Below are 19,323 nucleotides of genomic sequence, written 5' to 3'. Positions count from 1 at the left end.
AGCACATGCGATTTCACAAATTCGAACACGAATCTTTTGTTATCAAGACACCCATAAAAAACATGAACATTAAGTCTGAAAAACATGTTAATTTTCTTAAAACAATACTAAATATTAATTTAATTATTCATTAGATATATATGCCAATGCTCAATATTAAACTAGGTTTGGTAAAAACGAGTCGCCCAAATATAAAAATTCCACCAGCAAACTTTACTTACAATGAAAATGAAGAAAAAGCAGTTTTGTAAAACATGCCATTGGCAAATTTGACTTATAAAGAGGTGGTACAACGAACTTGTCTAATCACATGAATGAAAGACAAGTTTCCAAAAATTGGAAGTAAATATGCTGGTGGGATTTTTATATTGGCGCGAGTCCTTTTCAGCCAATACATGTAATGTCACACTGACGTATTAACTTGTGTTTAGCAAATTGTGATTCCTAAAAATAAAACAGTCTCTCAATACATGTCACGTCATTATAGATCTATACATAGCGACTAAAATATTTAAAAACAAGTGCTCAATTATAGATAAAGTGATTCCTTTCTCGAAACTAATGACATCATGGTACATGTTTGTTTACTTCCTGTCTTTAATGAGCAAATTGTATTTAGGTAAACGGCGCATAATTCATACACAAATTGATTTTTTTTTTGACATTTTAAAGTGTTAAAAATTCAGCGAATGTATAATAAACAAATAAGATCGCAATCCACGATCTCTGGACTGACGAATATTCGTACTCGATTTTTCATTTTTGATTCGTGATTATCCGAGTACTCGAATACTCGCCCCAGCCCTATCTAAAATCCTACTAGATTTCATATTTGAATAAATTTGTTATGATACCTTTAAAGATTATTCATTTCTACATCAATTCCATGTTTTATTTGTGAAAATATTCCTAACATAAATATCTACTGTCAAAGGCGATATATCATCGATATTTGTCTCTCGATATATCGACACAAAATTTTTCACCAATGACAGCCCTAGTATATATGCCTATAAAGACCAATTAAAGGAAATAAACTTTATTCTATTCTATAAATGTATAATTTGATCATCAAAATCGGAAATGATACAACTTCTTTTTTATAGGCTGTAGTGTATTTATCTTCACTACACCTGCATGCAAGATGTGTGACACAATGAGTTCAGATGCACATAATGTTTTTTGTATAGAGGCTGTCAATTGAGGCCTTTTATTTTTATTGGTCAATGCCATGTTAATAGCCTTATGGAATTGCTGTTTGAATTTCTTCCCATCTTGATGTTCAGTCCAGGACCTAAAAAAGTATGTAATTATATCTTAATTTTTTTTTCTTTTTCCTGTTTTTTATTTTAAAATTTATAAAACATTTAGTACCAAATATGATAAAATAAATATCATTTAAGAACTATAGTATAATGGTTTTTATTTTAAAGTTTTGCATTTTTTTTTTCAGATAACCATGCAGTATTAAAAGGTTCTGATTTCTTAGTTAATTGTTAATTGAAATTAGCAATCCTTTAGTCAGATTAGTCAGATTTAGCTTGGTAAAAATTAGACTCCAAGAAATTTAGTATTATGACGTTTTTCACCCTTTTAAGAGCAGATCTTGGTTTGCCCAATTAAAATATTTTTTAGATGTGGTAACAAGGTAAAGTACAGCTGTGCTGTCATGTGATACAAGGAGCCAATTAGGAAAATACTGGCAAAAAACCATAAAATGATCGCTGTTACACAAGAAACTGAAAATAATAATAATTATGATAATGATACAATGTATAATAATTTGTTCACCAATTATTAGCTAGGTTTCTTATCATTATTATTTTCATCTTTTTTTTGGCAAAGACAAAGAGGTGTTTTTCTCCAGTTTTATGTGTAAGGCTTTTTTTCATAGTTTACCAAAACTTGATTGGGACATAATATACGGTAATTGAAGTGTTTACTAGTACCAGTACATAAAAAAACATAAACAAGCCTTTTTTATAATAGAAATTTTGGATTTTTTGAAAAAAAAGTTTTTCTGCTGTTGGAATTTGGTCCAATTACAAGATTAGTGTAAAAATGTTTAAAATACAGTAGCATGGTAACTAGTATGCATCTGTAGATATAATTATGGCATTTATAAGTTGTAAATTTATGTATTTATAGACAGGATTACAGAGCAATGTGATCACAAGAGAAGTGGAGATAAATGATGTGCCAATAGGGTGTAGAAATATGCTGACACGTGGGGCCACACAGGAAGAGGTTAGATTGAATTATAACCTATATAGAAAGGCACAATGTTTGTTTAATTTTTCAGGAGCTTTAAATAATAAGAGTTCACATTTCATTAAAGAAGAAGAGGAACCAGGATACAGGTTTTTCAGAAACAAGCTCATTATTTTGGAAAAGTTGAACAAATGTGATAAATCCAAAAAATAATAATTTGTATTTTAACAACTCTTTCTCTTATAATGAATTTTCTACTTTATGTTTAATAATAAAACTTAAACCAACAAGATGTTAAAGGTTTGAAGCCTGTATGAAGAATTTTTGTCTTTTATGTTATGGTGATTTAAAACGTTTACCATACTATTAAAAGCATTTACCATACTATCCTGTTTAGATTTCAAAGTTAAGTGGAGCAGCCGTGGCAACAAAAGGAAGGTACATGAGTCACGAGGACAAAATGAGAAACCCAAAGTAAGTATATGTTTACAGTTCATAGTACTCCTCCATCTTGACACTTTAATTTTCAATATTTTTAAGGAGAGCTGTTGTACTCACCCTGGCATCGGTGGCGCCATCTCACTTAGGTGAAGTTTTTGCATGCAAGTTATTTCCAAGCCTACTGAAGAGAAAGGGTTGAAACTTCATACGCTTGTTTCGTGTGATTATGTAACATGATGGGTCCATATCTGTAAATAATCTTTGGACAGAGTTATGTCCCTGTTCTCATTGCCAAGCACTGAGAATTGCCACGCGTGCTGTATAACAGAGTTCTTGTTATTTTCTAAAAAAAAAATGCAAATAGACAGTTAACTATATATTCTGAAAAGTCTGTATGGAGTTGCAGGTTTGCCTTGTCCTGTATTTGTAAACTGTATTTGTCTTATTTCAGGGAGCGTCCATTATACCTAAATGTACAGGGGACATCTCAAGATGCTGTAAATTGTAAGTTCAAAGTTTAGTCTTAGATATCTTTTGATAAGCTTTTCAAACTGTTGAAGCAGTAGGCCAAAAATTTTGGCTTACTTTCATGAATGTTTGAATTATTTGTCCCATTTGCAAGTAGTAAAGAGTCAAGTGTACAAATAAAGCAATGTAATCTTATCATAATCACTTACTTTCACCAGAATTGATTTATAATACACCATTGTCTTGATCAGTTTGTATTAAAAGGGAAGAAATATGTCAATACAAGTATCATACATGAGAATACATAGTGTAAAACAATCAAAGTGTCCCTAAAATATTGTCAGTATTAATTCTAGGGCCGGGAATTATATTCGAATATTCGAAACACTACCAAATATTCGAACATTGAAAAACGAATAGGAATATTCTTTTTACTTTCAAATAAGATAGTAAATTAAACCCTTGACCTTCACTTGACCAGGTGTTCATATGTTGTTTAATGCGTGTCAACGATTATCGCTAATTAACTGTGAAAAGTTTGGGGTTTCACAGTTTGCAATTTACCTGTTAAAAAAATCTTAATTATTTCCTTTATTGTTTTCTGTGCTATAATCTTTCAGATCAATCAATGATTGTTTTAAATTTTGTTTTAATCGGCGCGTTATGTAAGCATGGGAAGTGTCTATATTCCGTCTGAAGATATTAATTCAGTAGAAATTAGACTCCCTTTGATATTTACTGCGTTATAGTAAATTTTATCTTAAGAATATTTTAAACCTTATGTAAAATAATAAATAACAAACAAAAAATTGAATACAAGTTTAGTTTTAATATAATCAGATATGTGTAATTGGGGCTAAGAGTCCATGATGATTCATTATAATTATAATTGTCAGTCAAGTCATGTGAGTTACCTCCCGTTAATAAGACAAATGATCAGCAGTCAGATTAAGTGAACAAAAGACAATCAAATTATGAATTTATTTTAAAAGTAAATATACACTGTATATATCTATTTACAATAAATAAAAATAAAAAACATTGACATAGTAATAAAGGTCTTTTTAATTGTCAAATATTCCAAGCACATTAAAGTTGTGAAGCATTCAACACAATTTCGGATGTGTATACATCAAAGAGAAATATCGGTTGTAAAAACAAATATTCGAATATATTCAAATATGGAAAACGAATATCTGAACATGAAATTTCTAATTCGATCCCAGCCCTAATTAATTCATATTTTAGTGAAAGGTGACCAAAATGATGTCATACGACTCTATTAAATAACATATCTCTTTACTTTATTTGTATTCAATTAATAATTTAGGCTTTGATAAACGTTTATGATGCACTTAGTGGCCATAAAGTTATGCAGTATTTATATCAAATTTAGAAGAGTAAACATTAAAATTTTAAAGTTAGTTTATTAAGGGTCATGCTTTGATCATAATTATATTGTTGGTATAAGGTCTGTTACAATAATTTTATTTCAGTGGCTGTGGGAAGAATAAATGAGATTATTGCAAACGGTATGGCAAAGCAAGGACCACGGATGAGTAGGTTTGCAGCACGCGCTAACAACCCTCAGCCTCCACCTCGGCATCCACCACCTCCACTGATGGGTATCAACAATAATAACCAGGTAATTACATAATTATCTCATGCTGAATGTTGTTGTTTTTTTCTGGAGATAGGGCAGTAATAAATATAATTATAGGTTCTGTGTGCTTCACAGATGCTTATTAAGTAAATTTATATATTGAGAGTTTCAGTTCAGATGCTCAGATATATAACTACATGTACAAAAGACCAGTATGCATTGAAGGACTTATCATTAATGTACTACAGTGCAAGAAAAATTGATAAATACATGTATTTATTTCAATTCTAACATGTTAAAAGAAAGGGAATCAATAAAAAAATATATTGAACAACATTTAGTGGAGAATTAATTTTCATGATGTCATTTTGTTTGCTGAAAATATTTCTTTCCTTATTCTTCACTTAAGTGCTCAGTCATTGCTCACTTTGTTTAAAAAGGAAATAATATGAAATGTGTTACAATTGAATTTGATGTTTTTTCCAATGTCCATAAATTAACAGTGTAATTTGTTGTTGATCAAAAAAAGTGACTAATCCAGAATCCATGACATTTATGTTACATTGTAAGTGCTGAACAATTTTCTGTGATTAGAGATTAAGCCAAACTGACATATATTGATAAAAAAAGCAGATGTATTTTCAAATGGTAACATTTAAAACTGGACATTAAGTAACTGCACATTGGATACAGATCAATACACTAATACTGTATCTGAACTTAAAAGTCTGTCAGATCAAAATTTCAACATAGATCTAGTGAAACTGTGTCAAAATGCCAAATAATATTTCTGAAATGGTGGATGTTTGTGCCTTGTTGAAATTAGAATGAACAATCTTAAATACATCTGAGGGAGACCTATGTAGGATACTAGTGTTGTTCATAAGGAAACTTTAATCAAACTTGTCAAACGCATCCATTGATCTTCATTTATTTTCGCATTAATTATTTCTCTAATTTTATTTTATTAAGATCATTATTTATGTGTCTGTATGAAAACTGTAGTGAATGTTTTTAATTTTATTCTTTTAGCATCATTTGGTATTCTATAGCAACAATAATGTCAATTCCTTGACATTGTTACAAAAGCGTTGCAATTATTAATATCAGAAGAATTTCTTTTATTGAAAAACATATCGTCACTTTGGTGCAGTAATGGGTTAACTCCTTTTATAATTCCTGTTACTGCACTAAGGTGATGTTATATTATATATACATTTTATTTATTATATTTCAGACGGCAAACATAACACTGTTGCAAGAAAAGCTATACATTGGCCTTGAACATGCTCCGCCAAATTTTAGTGTGAAGGACAAAGTATTTGGACCTGGGGTAAGTTTAAGGTGTATGAGAAGTGAAAACTTCCAGGATTTACATCAATAAATTTCTTTTGAGTTCAATACAAATTTTGGGTGAAATGTAAAAGAAATGAAGGGAAATATTTATTGAAATGTTATTATCTATTTTATTTTCATTATTATTAATGCACAGAATCTTTATCAAAATTTAACTTATTCTGATCACTTTTCCAAAGTTTATTATCAATTTGGATGTTGATTTTTTAGCTTTCTGTTCTGATGAAAAGGTTAATCTATTATGATTGCAATGGCATCACTTTACTAAAACTAAATGTAGTTCATTTTGTCAAAAGTAGTTATTTAAACTGACAAATTAGGACGGCATCAAATGCTCTTGTTAAGTCAAACAGTGGATGAAAGATTATATTTAGCAAGTTCATTTCAGGACACAAAAGCATTTTTAACATATCAACAAAATAATTACAATTTAATACTGCACAATTGCCTCATGAATATATATTCTTATAATGTACAAGTATCTTAAGAATTAAACTTATTTATATGAGGAAATTTAGACTTGGTTTAATAAGTAATCAGTCAAAATGGGAAATGAATATGGTAATCAACTTATGATATTTAAGACAATTCTCAGAAATTGTAAGAAACAATAGTATAAGTTGGTAGCCATGTATTAGAGACAGAACATAGATACACTTAAAGATAACTCGTCAAATTTTGTCCAAGCTGAAAGATAGTAATTTGATGAAAACTTTGTCTAAACAAGCAGTAACTTCTTGTATGTTACTTGAACTTTTCTTGCTGTTACAGGGGGCATTTCTTCAGCATATACAGGCTGAGACAGGTGCTAAAGTGACTTTACGAGGAAAGGGTTCTGGGTTCATAGAACCAACTGGCGGGGAGGCGATGGAACCCATGCATGTACATTTACAGTAAGTTTTTATGTTTTGATTAAGGATAATTTAAAAGTAGTAATTTGAGAAGAATCTACTGCCTCCACTTCCATAACATTTCATACAAAACAAACAGTATACTGATATAAAAAAGATGCCCTGTCTCATTAAAGGATTATATCAAGCAATTTTGGGTCTTGCATAGGTATTTCAAAATGAATGGCATAAATTATATTTAACCTTATATATAACAATGATGATGAAACACTTCGTTTACAATGTTGCCTGTTTATTGTAGTTATTTCTAGCATGTCTCACATTAATTGGCTTCTTAATTAATTTTATAAACTATTATCAGATATAAAGAAATAATTGCTCTATATCTTTTCAGACATATTAATATGATGGGACTTCAGCAGGCAAAGGAATTGGCAACAAACCTCATTCAGACGGTATGTAAACTAGTATAGGTATTTATAGAGGAATAAAAACACTAAATTTTCCCCCTTTCTTTAGGTGAAAAATAACTTGCTCCCAAAATACGATCATTGCTGACCAATTCTTAAAAGATGGCATTGCTGAAAAATTGATAAAATTTGTACCAATTGACTTATCCTTCATTCCAGATTCACTTTGCAGATAATATTTTCTGTTTTATTCTTTGAATTGATAAATCCTAGGCCTGTAAGAAAGAGTGTGCAGCTGAAATATTGTTTTGTTATAACAAGAATATAAACATGTTTGTACCATATATTCAGTTAATTTTTATTATTAATTTCAAAGTATATTGAACATAGATTTCTGTGCTGTGCATGCTCAAAGCAAATCCTGTCATATCAGGCCATGGAGATGGTTTATAGTACTATTGGAACAATTGTACAATAATTTATGAAATGTTGATTAACTAAACATTTTTTTGTATGTTTATATAAAAAAAGTCTTGAAAATTGTGTTTTATTTGCAGTGATCTTGGAGAGTAGGTCAGATTGTAGGTTTAACTTTCATAATTTGTTCTCTTTGCTTATTTTTATCACCAGAGTTGCGTAATATTTCATCATATGAAATTAAATGAAAATGAATGACGGAAAAGGAATACCATCCAGCAGAATAAATAATTGTAAAATTATAATCATAATAATGTCCTGTTTATATTTATGATGTATATTCTTTAAAAAAAAATGATTAAGGCACTAATTTTCAAATTTTTCCACCACAACAAAATGTTTAATGCAAAGAAGTGGCTGCAGTATTGAGTGAAAGTTTGTAACATTGACATAGTATCAAGTTTCAGGGTAGAGCTGAGCTTTATATTGTCGCGGAATTGCTGAAATATTTTATTTGAATTAACCAAATGTCAATTATTATTATTTTCTTTAAATTGTGATGTGTTCTTTCCAAATGTTTTCCCAGTTTAGATAGACATTACGTATAAACTATGCAACAAAATGGCTCTGCACAGACTCCAGTCCCATTGTGAGAGACAGTTGGATTGAATTTTTCAGATGGAAACTCAGTTATGGTAAATGGGTCATGGTTTGTGAGGTAAGCAAATGATTGCAAAATTGTTGCTTTAAATATGACTTGTACATTCTAGGTACAACAGGAGTACGCTGCCTTCCAGCAGTCATTCGTTTCCATACCTCCGCCTAATTTGGCTATGCCGCAGCCATCAATGTGTAAGTTATATCTATGTTAATTTCATTCTTCCTTTTATGTATTTTTTCTGCAGGAATTTCTCAGAAACTACCATGACTTAGCAGTAAATTATTGAGTAAAAACATTCAATATGACATATAGGTACATAATATACATTGATAAAAATGCTTCACAAGACAAGAGAGGATAGAGAAATTGATGAAAACCATTTTCACTCTGATTATTGATCAGGTAGAATGCAGAAATATAGGTAGATAAATAACTAAACTGTGTATAATTCCTTTGACAGAAGATTTAACATCACTACAGGAAGTTAAGGGGAGTAGGTGAAAAGATATGCAAGAATAATGTTACCTTTATGCTAAATTATAATTGATACATTTGTTTCAGTGTGGTCAGGTTTTTTTGTTTGTGTGTGTATAATTGATAATGTTTAGATAGATGTACACATAGTGTATATATAAAATTACCTTTATATCTCAGTAATGGTTCATGGAGGCACAAACAGGTTTTTATTTTGACATAAAGTATACTAGGAAGTTATAATTTTTCTCAAGCTATTTATAGATCATTATCTTACAATATATTTAGGATGTTATACTTACCAAATATATTCTTACAGGGCAGTACCGATAGGCGCATTTTAGAAATTAAGATGGCTGCTATTCTTTGATTTCAGGATAGATATTGTAAACATGTTGACGTGGTCCAATTTTATTGACCTGTCACTTGCACACAGGTTATATAATACATTGTATGTGGTCAGTACACATATGAAATTATACGAAATGTAAATCTTGATATGTTTTTAGTAGAAGGTAAGGTGTTTGGCCAATAATTAGGAAGTTGATTGTGTTTATATTCTAAGTTTTGAAGTGTCATAAAATGATGACAGAATGTAGTGATGGGGTCTTAGATATGGGATAGTAATCAAGACAGACTAACTTCACCCCTGATGAATTTGTGTAGATAGTGTAGCCGAGTATTTTACCTGTTACATTTTTCTATTGATTGAATATTTGATGGTTTTTAACATTTTTTGGGGTCAATTTTTTTTTGAATCTTGTCTTCTTTTCAAAAAGGTTGATAATTTTGATTATACAGATATTATTAATATAACACTTGCATTGTACTGTACTTTATAACTTTATAATTGGACTGGTAGGGGGACAAGAGAAAAAGTCAACATTTCAGCTTTAGTTTTAGGGCTTTAATCAACCAACCTCAGTCTTATATGTTATTTGCCTTAATTCTGTGAATGATGACTAATTATGCTTTAAATCAATCTTAGAGCATACATACTCATTCAAAACATATTGTTACATGTATTTTCGATAGTTATTTTCGTTCCTTAAAACAGACCAAAGATGGATCCTTATATTTGGATTTTGAGGCGGATAGTACCGGAATTACTTCTTGTCTACTGAGACTAAGCGTCAAAGGAGATGTAGAGCATAAAATGTGCGATTTTTAGTATTGCTAAAATAAATTGTTCCATGGTTACTTGTGCTATGCTATTTGTTATGTAAATAGTTATTGTAATGTGTTGTTGTACTGGTTAACCGATGTATTTTAGGTAAACATATTCCTTTGTATAAGTAATTGATGTGCAGTGAGCGTTAACATATTGTTGGCTTAGTTACATGTTTTTATTTACACCCTGCTTGGAAGCATATTGATTTAACTATTTGAACTTTTAATTCTTAAGAGGGTACTGTAAAACCTGTCAAAACACCTCTTTCTGTATTTTTATTTTATAAATGCACCTCTTTTGAGTTGTAGTCCCCCCCTCCCACGGGCAAAGCCGCATTTAGTATTGATTTTTACAGTTTGATGTTCAGTTTTCTTGTGATTTGTACAGTGACACATCTTGTTATCCCCCGCTGAAAATTTTCGGCGGAGGATATAGAAATAGTCTCCGTCCGTCCGTCCCACCTTCCGTCCGTCCTTCCGTCCGACATTTTTGTCCGGAGCATATCTCTAAAAGTATTTGAGTTATCAACTTGAAACTTCATAGGTGGATAGACCTCATTGAGGAGGAGTGCAGTGCACAAGAATGATAACTCTACCTTGCATGATTTTTGAGTTATTGCCCTTTGTTATTTTTCAAAATTGATTTTTGTCCAGAGCATAACTCCAAAAGCCTATGAGATATTAACATGAAACTTCATAGGTGCATAGATCTCACTCAGGAGGTGTGCACTGCACAAGAATGATAACTCTACCTTTCATAATTTTTGAGTTATTGCCCTTTGTCATTTTTCATACCTAATTTTTCACCTGAGTGGAGCATAACTCAAAAAGTGTTTGAGATATCAACATGAAATGTCATAGGTGGATAGATCTTATTGAGGAGGAATGTTGTGCGCAAGAATGATAACTCTTTCCTATACAATTTTTGAGTTATTGCCCTTTGTTTTTTTTCATGCTATTTTGTCCAGAGCTTATCTCAAAAAGTATTTGAGGTATCAACTTGAAACTTCAAAGGTGGATGGATCTCATTGAGGAGGAGTGCAGTGCTAAAGAATGATAACTCTACCCTGCATTATTTTTGAGTTATTGCCCTTTGTTATTTTTCAAAATTAATTTTTGTCCAGAGCATAAATCAAAAAGCCTTTGAGATATCAAAATGAAACTTCATAGGTGCATAGATCTCACTCAGGAGGTGTGCACTGCACAAGAATGATAACTCTACCTTTTATAATTTTTGAGTTATTGCCCTTTGTTATTATTCATACTTAATTTTTCAATTCAATTTTTTTCTCAAAAAGTATTTGAGGTATCAACTTGAAACTTCATAGGTGGATAGATTTTACTGAGGAGGAATGCAGCACACAAGAATGATAACCTACTCTGCATTATTTTTCAGTTATTGCCCTTTGTTATTTTCAGCCATCAGTATTCACATAGGTTTCAAATCTGTAATCACTATAGCCATCAGTTTTCATTACCAAAAGACCTCTTAAAATGGAGTTATTCTGCTCTACTACATATACATTCTTCCAATGAGCAAACACATTCGGCGGGGGATGGCCATGTTGACATGGCTCTTGTTAAATTTTGGAGAATCATTTTTATCAGAATCCTATTATTTTTATGTAAGGAAATGAGACATTGATTGTTATTTTAGTAGTGTTAAGTAAGGTTAATTTTGTTTGCATTTCACTGGACACTGACATAAATACAATCATTTAAAAGTCTCAGAGTATTTGTTTTTATGTTAACCTGGTCATTCCAAAATATCATTTTAGTTTTCTGAATAACTTTTAATTTTATTTTTTTTTTGCATTTATGCTTATATTGACTATATAGTGACCTTGTAATGTACCTTTCATATTAAATTTATGATGCTTTTAGGATTGAACTGTCATGTTACCTTGACAACCACTTTATTTTTCAAGAACTAATCTATAATATTTTGTGTACATTTATTAATTTAGTTTTCAGAAATGAGGTATGATAATGTTTACACCACTTTGTCATTCAGGTTTTCAGCTTAGTCCATAGTTATTTGTATGATATATTTGATAGCCTTTTAATATCTGGTCAAATTAGTAAGTTTATTATAATCCATCCATTTAAATTTCAGAATTAACATACGGTTTCCTATATATACTTACCTGGTTTTGAGGATTAAGTCACTGTGATTACAGATTCCTTTCAGCATACAAATAATACATATATTCTAATATAATAGTACATATGAAGCTTACAGAATTGAGATGCAGTATTGTCATACTAGTTATGTTAGTTTTATGGGAGAAGTTATTGTTTATCCTTCTAGGGACAAGCCATTGTGTTATATACAAATAGAGGAGAGGTTGTTTTCTTTTCAATCCTGAAGTTATCAGTTCTGACTGTATTTGTTTAAAATAGTGGATATGCATCCTTTAATTTAACTTCCAGGAAAAAGCTGGAGTATTTTGTTGCTTTCAAATAGTTTTTTTGTTAGGTTGTATAAGCCATGTATCTATGTTTTAGAACTGTTGCAAATGTTGATTGGTAGTTAATAGTAATAGACCTAAACATGTTAATAGATCTGTTTGAAGCTTTTTGTTTTAGCATAAAGTATGTTTTGATAATCTGATTTTCAGATTAAATTTTCCAGACTTACTGTTGAATTTTCAAGAAATAATATTTCCTTGTAGTTGACTTGCAGATGATTATTAATATTGTAAAATTCATTTCTTTTTGCTGATGCTATTTAATATGTAACACATGACTTGTTGGCATATTAATGTGATAATAACTCTGGTATAGTGCTAATAAATATTCTACATGTTTCATATTTTGAGTTATTTTTACATGCCTGTACGAGGGTTGTTTAGAAAGTTTTGCAATATCTTTTATGATGGTGATTCAATACTTTTGAAATTTGGTGTATGAGTACCCACATTTGCCTTAAGTATTTATTTTGAAAAGATAATGAGATAAAACTACTGGGATGTAAGGTTTTGAATCAATCATCCTTCAGCATGTATTAACCCCCATAAAATTTTGTTTTTTTCCAGATCTTTATTGAGAGGGATTAAGTTATTCAGCTTCTAAACTTTCTAAACAATTTCAACTTTGAGTATCCAAATTTAAATAAAGACTGTTTTGTTGAAACCTACGAAAAATGAATTAGAAGACACTGAAAGTGTGTGCATATTTAAAATATTGACGACTGCATAGAGAAAGTGTGACTTAAAATTTTGAGTAGCATTGTTTTTGTAATTGTGCTCTGGTTACGGGTTACATGCATATTTGTTTTGCTGTTAGAAATAAGTTTTAACATACATATTTTAGTTTAAAGTTTTCTTGTTGATTGATTTGTTTAGTTCCCTTGATTATTGATTATTTTATAAAGAAATTGTAGCTTTCCAAACTACCCTCGTACATATAGGAAACTATTAGAATTCGATATTACAGTATGTTTCATTATAATTTTGATATTTTTCACCATGCATTCTATGACTAACTAGTGTTATATGCTACAGACTTTATTTGTTTTGAAAAGGTAAATAAATGTATGTTAACTAATATATATAGTTGTAACATATGAACTGTTGATAAAAATTATTAGTACATGTACTTCATTTAATTCATATATGGATATTTGATATTCTTTTTCAGGTTTTAAATTTGTCACAAAATTTCAGTTAGTTTAGTTAATCATTGTTTAGTATATCCAGTCACTCAGTTCAATTTGATCTGTAGTAGAACACAATTAGGGTACAGAGAAACAGTGTTTATATTGTTTTATATTTTCTGTATTTTAGTGGTTCCTCCACCACAGTTGGTCAGCTTGGCACAACCTCCGCCTCTGCTTCCAGGTAAATCAAAGAGTTTAATTTGTTATTGTAGAAAAAATATTTCTCAACAATATCAGCATAAAAAAAGTCATGTAATTTCATAGAAAATGTGCTTTCTTGAAATTTGAGTCAAAAAAGAAATAATAACAACTGTTGGCTGAAATCTTTAAATCTTCATCTATTTCCTCTCAAATTTATAAAAGATGTATCCAAAATGGAAGCTGGGAAGTCTGTTAAGGAAATTCAACAGTTCAAGGAATAATAATTGTATTGTGTTACAGGTCAGCATATAATGACGTCAGTGCCTCCACCTCAGCCGCTGTTACAGCAACCACAGCCCCAGACAACATACATGACACCTCCACCACAAGGTAATCATAACAATAATCATATTATTGTAGGTTTAGTGATCCAGTGGTATTACTGTCTAGCTATAAATGCAGGAAATCACAGACTCCAAAACTAGTCTCTTTAAAATTTTGATAAGGCTTAGGCCCTGCAGGGACTTTGAATTCTTTCATGTGAGGAAGCCATCCAGCTACGTGTAGCCTACAGAATGTAGGTACTTCTACTCTAGTGCCCATTTGAGCTTGAAATAATGTATGGAAGGGCACCTGAAGGCTTCCTCCACCAGTAAAGCTGAAAATTTGCCATATGACATATACTGTGTTGGTGTGACATAAAACCATTCTAAAAAAAACAAAAACTTCTTAACGTTTCTTGGATAAGATCATGCATTTACATTGGTTTCAACAACAAGAAATTAGAACAACTTACTTTCTGAAATTTCTTCTATTGACTGCTACATCTTTACCTTGAAGTACATGAATCTATCATTATAAGTTAATGATTAAAGCCGATAACATTTATGTCAATCTGCCATGTTTATAGGTGTTTCGTTACATATACATAAATTAGCACATTAGCAAATTATCTAGATACTGGAGAGGACTTACTCGGTAAGTGTGGGAAAACTGTACTTAAAACACACTATTCTTGTTATTATAAAGATTTTTGTCATACCAATGATATGAAACATGTAACACAGTACACATGCAATGCAAAGGACAGTCCCTCGAGAGTTCCACTTAAGACAATATCTACCGTATAGTAAAACAAATATTGAACTAGGTAATTTTATTTTAATTTTGTACTTACTATTTTAGCTACAATGGCAGTGACTCTACCAGCTCCAGGTGTGGTGATTCCACAACTAGCTGCCACAAGCCCAGCACCTCCTTTAGTCTCACAACCACAGCCAGGTAAGTACTCGGCCATTTCATATTTTTTTATACAAACTAGAAGTTGATTTTGCTCACAAGGTGAGCTTTTGTGATCGCTTTTCGTCCGGCGTCCGGCCGTGGTCCGTCCGTAAACTTTTACTTTAAATGACATCTCCTCATAAACCACTAAGCCAATTTCATCCAAACTTCACAGGAATGTTCCTTTGGTGGTCACCTTTAAAAACTGTTCAAAGAATTTAATTCCATGCAGAACTCTGGTTACCATGGCAACCGAAAGAAAAAAACTTTGAATATCTTCTTTTAAAAAACCCAAAGAGCTAGAGCTTAGATATTTGGCATGAAACATCTTCTAGTGAGTGTCTACCAAGTTTGTTCAAATAAAAGCCCTGGGGTCAAAATTGGCCCCGCCCCAGGGGGTCATTGATTTTCCCTATATGCATATAGTAAAAACTTAAAAAATCTTCTTTTAAAGAACCCAAAGAGCTAGAGCTAAGATATTTAGCTTGAAACATCTTCTAATGAGTGTCTACCAAGTTTGTTCAAATAAAAGCCGTGGGGTCAAAATTGGCCCCGCCCCAGGGGGTCATTGATTTTCCCTATAGTAAAAACTTAAAAATCTTCTTTTAAAGAACTCAAAGAGCTAGAGCTAAGATATTTAGCATGAAACATGTTCTAATGTGTGTCTACAAAGTTTGTTCAAATAAAAGCCCTGGGGTCAAAATTGGCCCCGCCCCGGGGGTCATTGATTTTCCTTATATGTGTATAGCAAAAACTTAAAAATCTTCTTTGAAAAAACCCAAATAGCTAGAGTTTAGATATTAAGCATGAAACATCTTCTAGTAAGTGTTCTACAAAGTTTGTTCAAATAAAAAGCCCTGGGGTCAAAACTGGCCCCGCCCCAGAGGTGTCATTGTTTTTCAATTATATGTGTATATAGTAAAACCTTAAAAAATCTTCTTTTAAAAAACCCAATGAGCTAGAGGTAAGATGTTTAACATGAAACATCTTCTTGTGGGTGTCTACCAAGTTTGCTCAAATAAAAGCCCTTGGGTTAAAATTTGCCCTGTTTGGGGGGGGGGGGGGGCAGGGGGGTGCAGAGGTCATTGTTTTTAATTATATGTGTATAGAAAGAACGTAAAAAATCTTCTTTTAAAAAATTTAACCCAACGAGCTAGACCTTTGATGTTTAACATGAAACATCTTCTTGTGGGTGTCTACCAAGTTTGTTCAAATAAAAGCCCTTGGGTTAAAATTTGCCCTGCCGGGGGGGGGGGGGTGGAAAGGGTGGGCAGGGGGTGCAGAGGTCATTGTTTTTAATTATATGTGTATAGTAAAAACTTAAAAATCTTCTTTTAAAAAAACCCAATGAGCTAGAGGTAAGATGTTTGACATGAAACATCTTCTTGTGGGTGTCTACCAAGTTTGTTCAAATAAAAGCCCTTGGGTTAAAATTGGCCCTGCCGGGGGGGATTGGGGGGGTTAGGGAGGTGCAGAGGTCATTGTTTTTCATTATATGTGTGTAGTAAAAATTTAACATCATGAAACATCTTCTAATGGGTGTCTTCCAAGTTTGTTCAAATAAAAGCCCTGGGGTTTAAACTGGCCCCGCTCCGGGGGCCTATACACAGGTGAGCGACCTCAGGGCCATCATGACCCTCTTGTTTAAATAATTCAAACGCAAACAATTCACCCTGAATCATCCTCCATCCAGAATACACAATTTTAAAATCTAACAAATGTGTTCTTCAAGTATATATCGGGGTATTAAGATATATTTTACAATATTTCAGGCCCAATACTGCAACATTCCCCACAGATACCCATGTATGGTCAACCTACAAGTCTTGGACAGCCAGTACAACAGTACATGCAATCTTCTGAACAACAACTAATTGGTATATGACTTTCCTAATAATTTCATATATATCAAGTAAGCTTCAATTTTAATTGTTATGTATGGTCATGAAAAAATATTTAGATAATTGAATGGTAGTATTAATCATGTGTTGTTTGTTGGATCTACAAATATTAGATGTTGAAAAATTTGTGTTCTTATTTTCTGTGATAATTTGATGATATGTTAGTGAGAATTATTTTCCGTTACTGATCTAAACACTTTAAGTGGAGAAGTGACCATTTCTTATATATATTGTTTGCACTGGTATTAAATGCTGAAATTTTGGCAGAAAAAACTCTTTCTGTCAAATAATGCATGTGGTTCAAGTGGTTATTAGGACATGGGTTTGAGCCCCTACTACTTCACCACTGTGTTTTCTCATATGATATCAGTGCAGGTTTGTTCCATGGAGCTGACTGGAAGGTGATTAATATAAGTTGTAAAAATTCTGGCGAGTTGTTTCACAATCAAACTGAAACAGGTGTGTTTAAAATATACAACTTGAACCATGAATTTGTAGTTTTGAGACAATATAAAATAATCTGGCAAGCTAAGTGATATTACAGTTGGATTAAAACATGGTATAATAATTGTGGAGCAAAAGATTTTAAGTCCGATAACAATCATTTTAATGATTTATCTTGAAAATTATATTATTTAACATGTATCATGTGTCAATTAATTAGATAAGGTTGGAGCACCACTTCATGTTGACAGTTATTTTATATTTGTATATATTCATGTTTTCAATAGGTCAGATAGGAGGTCAGCCACCATTGATGGTGAGTTTAGCACCAGGGCAACAAGGTGGTCAGGTGGTTTACTCTACAGTGGCCGGACAATCTCTACAACAACCTGTACAACAGGTAAACATTTATGACCTATCCTGTAGAAACCACAAACCTTTATTGCAGTAGAATGAAGGTTCTGCAAAGGTTCTGTGGTAGTTCTACCAAGGTTTATATATCGTGAAAGTTACAATTTGACCTACATGTAAATAATGTTGGCCTGAATATTATAATAATTATATACAGGATCTAGCATGAGTTGCTATATGCATGTAGGTTAGAATAATGTTATAAAACCTCTGGTGAGCTTCATAACATTTTCTTGGTCAAGTTTGATAACATTTTGTATTTTATATGTGAGATTCTTTTGATACATACTTGTCTTAACATCATAAATATCCAAGACTAGATTGTTCAGTAATCAGGCGACTATTGGGGTTTTCTGGAAAAGACATTGGTCCTGGTAAAATTAGAAAACTAAAATAACATCATGTTTAGGAAGAACTATTCAATTTTATGCCATCTTCTTTGCAAAGTTGATAGTAATTATTTTAGAATGGTGATATTTAAATGCTTGTTCTGGGACAGTATAGTTAATAAACAGGTATGTTGGCACCAATCCTTAATTAATTGGTTAATCTATTTGGTCTTATTCCATTCAAAAGATACCAATAATTTAAATCAATTACAAAATGAATTGTTTCCCCGGACAAACATGTCATCAATTGTTATTGACATAATATTCAAGAAAAATATCCTTGCACTTATTTCTAGACCTATAGTGATTAGTTTATCTACTTATATGACTGAAAGGGGAAAAGCACAATCACAAATCCTTTTCTTTTAATAGATACAGCCCCAGCTGATTCCGACAGCCAGTGTACAGATTCAGCAACCTCAAGCGCCCCAATTATTACAGCAGCCAGCACAAGTTATTCAACAACCTGGACTCCAGCCACAACAACAAGTTGGTTTACAGCAGCAAATAACAGTACAACAACAACATCAACAACAACAATTATTGGTATGAAGACTGTTTATATATTAAACTCTGCTGCTGTATTATTTACCTACAAATTATATCAAAATTGCCACAAAAGGTTGAATATTTGTAATATTTATGAATGATAAAATATTGATGAATTTAAAATGACAACTTTTTCCTGTCCTTCTGTATTATGAACATTGATAGAAATATTTTCCTTTAAACTTTTTGAGAAGTTAAGCAGCCATTAATTATGCCCCCACTTCGAAGAAGAGGGGGTATATTGCTTTGCACTTGTCCGTCCGTCGGTCTGTCGGTCCGTCGGTCCGTAGACCAAATGGTTTCCGAGTGATAACTAAAGTACCCTTAGGCCTAGGAACTTCAAACTTGGTATGGTGATTGGTTATGACCAGTAGATGACCCCTATTGATTTTGGGGTCAAAGGTCAAGGTCACACTGACCTTGTATGTTAAAACGGTTTCCGATCAATAACTAAAGAACGCATAGGCCTAGGAACTTCAAACTT

The 19,323-nt window shown here is 31.8% G+C and overlaps 1 protein-coding gene across 1 annotated transcript in view; it reads left to right on the top strand.

Moving 5' to 3' along the window:
* The first annotated feature begins 1,245 nt into the window (after nucleotides 1–1,245).
* Nucleotides 1,246–19,323, top strand: part of LOC132716721 (uncharacterized) — a 28,301-nt gene continuing 10,223 nt past the window's right edge. Inside the window, exons 1-15 of the mRNA XM_060700042.1 lie at nucleotides 1,246–1,302; nucleotides 2,149–2,247; nucleotides 2,609–2,685; nucleotides 3,104–3,156; nucleotides 4,617–4,765; nucleotides 5,961–6,056; nucleotides 6,851–6,972; nucleotides 7,325–7,385; nucleotides 8,528–8,609; nucleotides 13,851–13,904; nucleotides 14,165–14,254; nucleotides 15,050–15,145; nucleotides 16,918–17,022; nucleotides 17,778–17,890; nucleotides 18,663–18,836. Coding sequence (XP_060556025.1) covers nucleotides 1,246–1,302; nucleotides 2,149–2,247; nucleotides 2,609–2,685; nucleotides 3,104–3,156; nucleotides 4,617–4,765; nucleotides 5,961–6,056; nucleotides 6,851–6,972; nucleotides 7,325–7,385; nucleotides 8,528–8,609; nucleotides 13,851–13,904; nucleotides 14,165–14,254; nucleotides 15,050–15,145; nucleotides 16,918–17,022; nucleotides 17,778–17,890; nucleotides 18,663–18,836 — 1,428 coding nt within the window. The remainder of the gene's footprint in view (nucleotides 1,303–2,148; nucleotides 2,248–2,608; nucleotides 2,686–3,103; nucleotides 3,157–4,616; nucleotides 4,766–5,960; nucleotides 6,057–6,850; nucleotides 6,973–7,324; nucleotides 7,386–8,527; nucleotides 8,610–13,850; nucleotides 13,905–14,164; nucleotides 14,255–15,049; nucleotides 15,146–16,917; nucleotides 17,023–17,777; nucleotides 17,891–18,662; nucleotides 18,837–19,323) is intronic.

This window comes from Ruditapes philippinarum, unplaced genomic scaffold (assembly GCF_026571515.1).
Source record: "Ruditapes philippinarum isolate M1 unplaced genomic scaffold, ASM2657151v2 ctg6216_1_1_1_1, whole genome shotgun sequence".
NCBI classification, from domain to species: Eukaryota; Metazoa; Mollusca; class Bivalvia; order Venerida; family Veneridae; genus Ruditapes; species Ruditapes philippinarum.
This window is presented reverse-complemented; position numbering and strand designations above follow the sequence as displayed.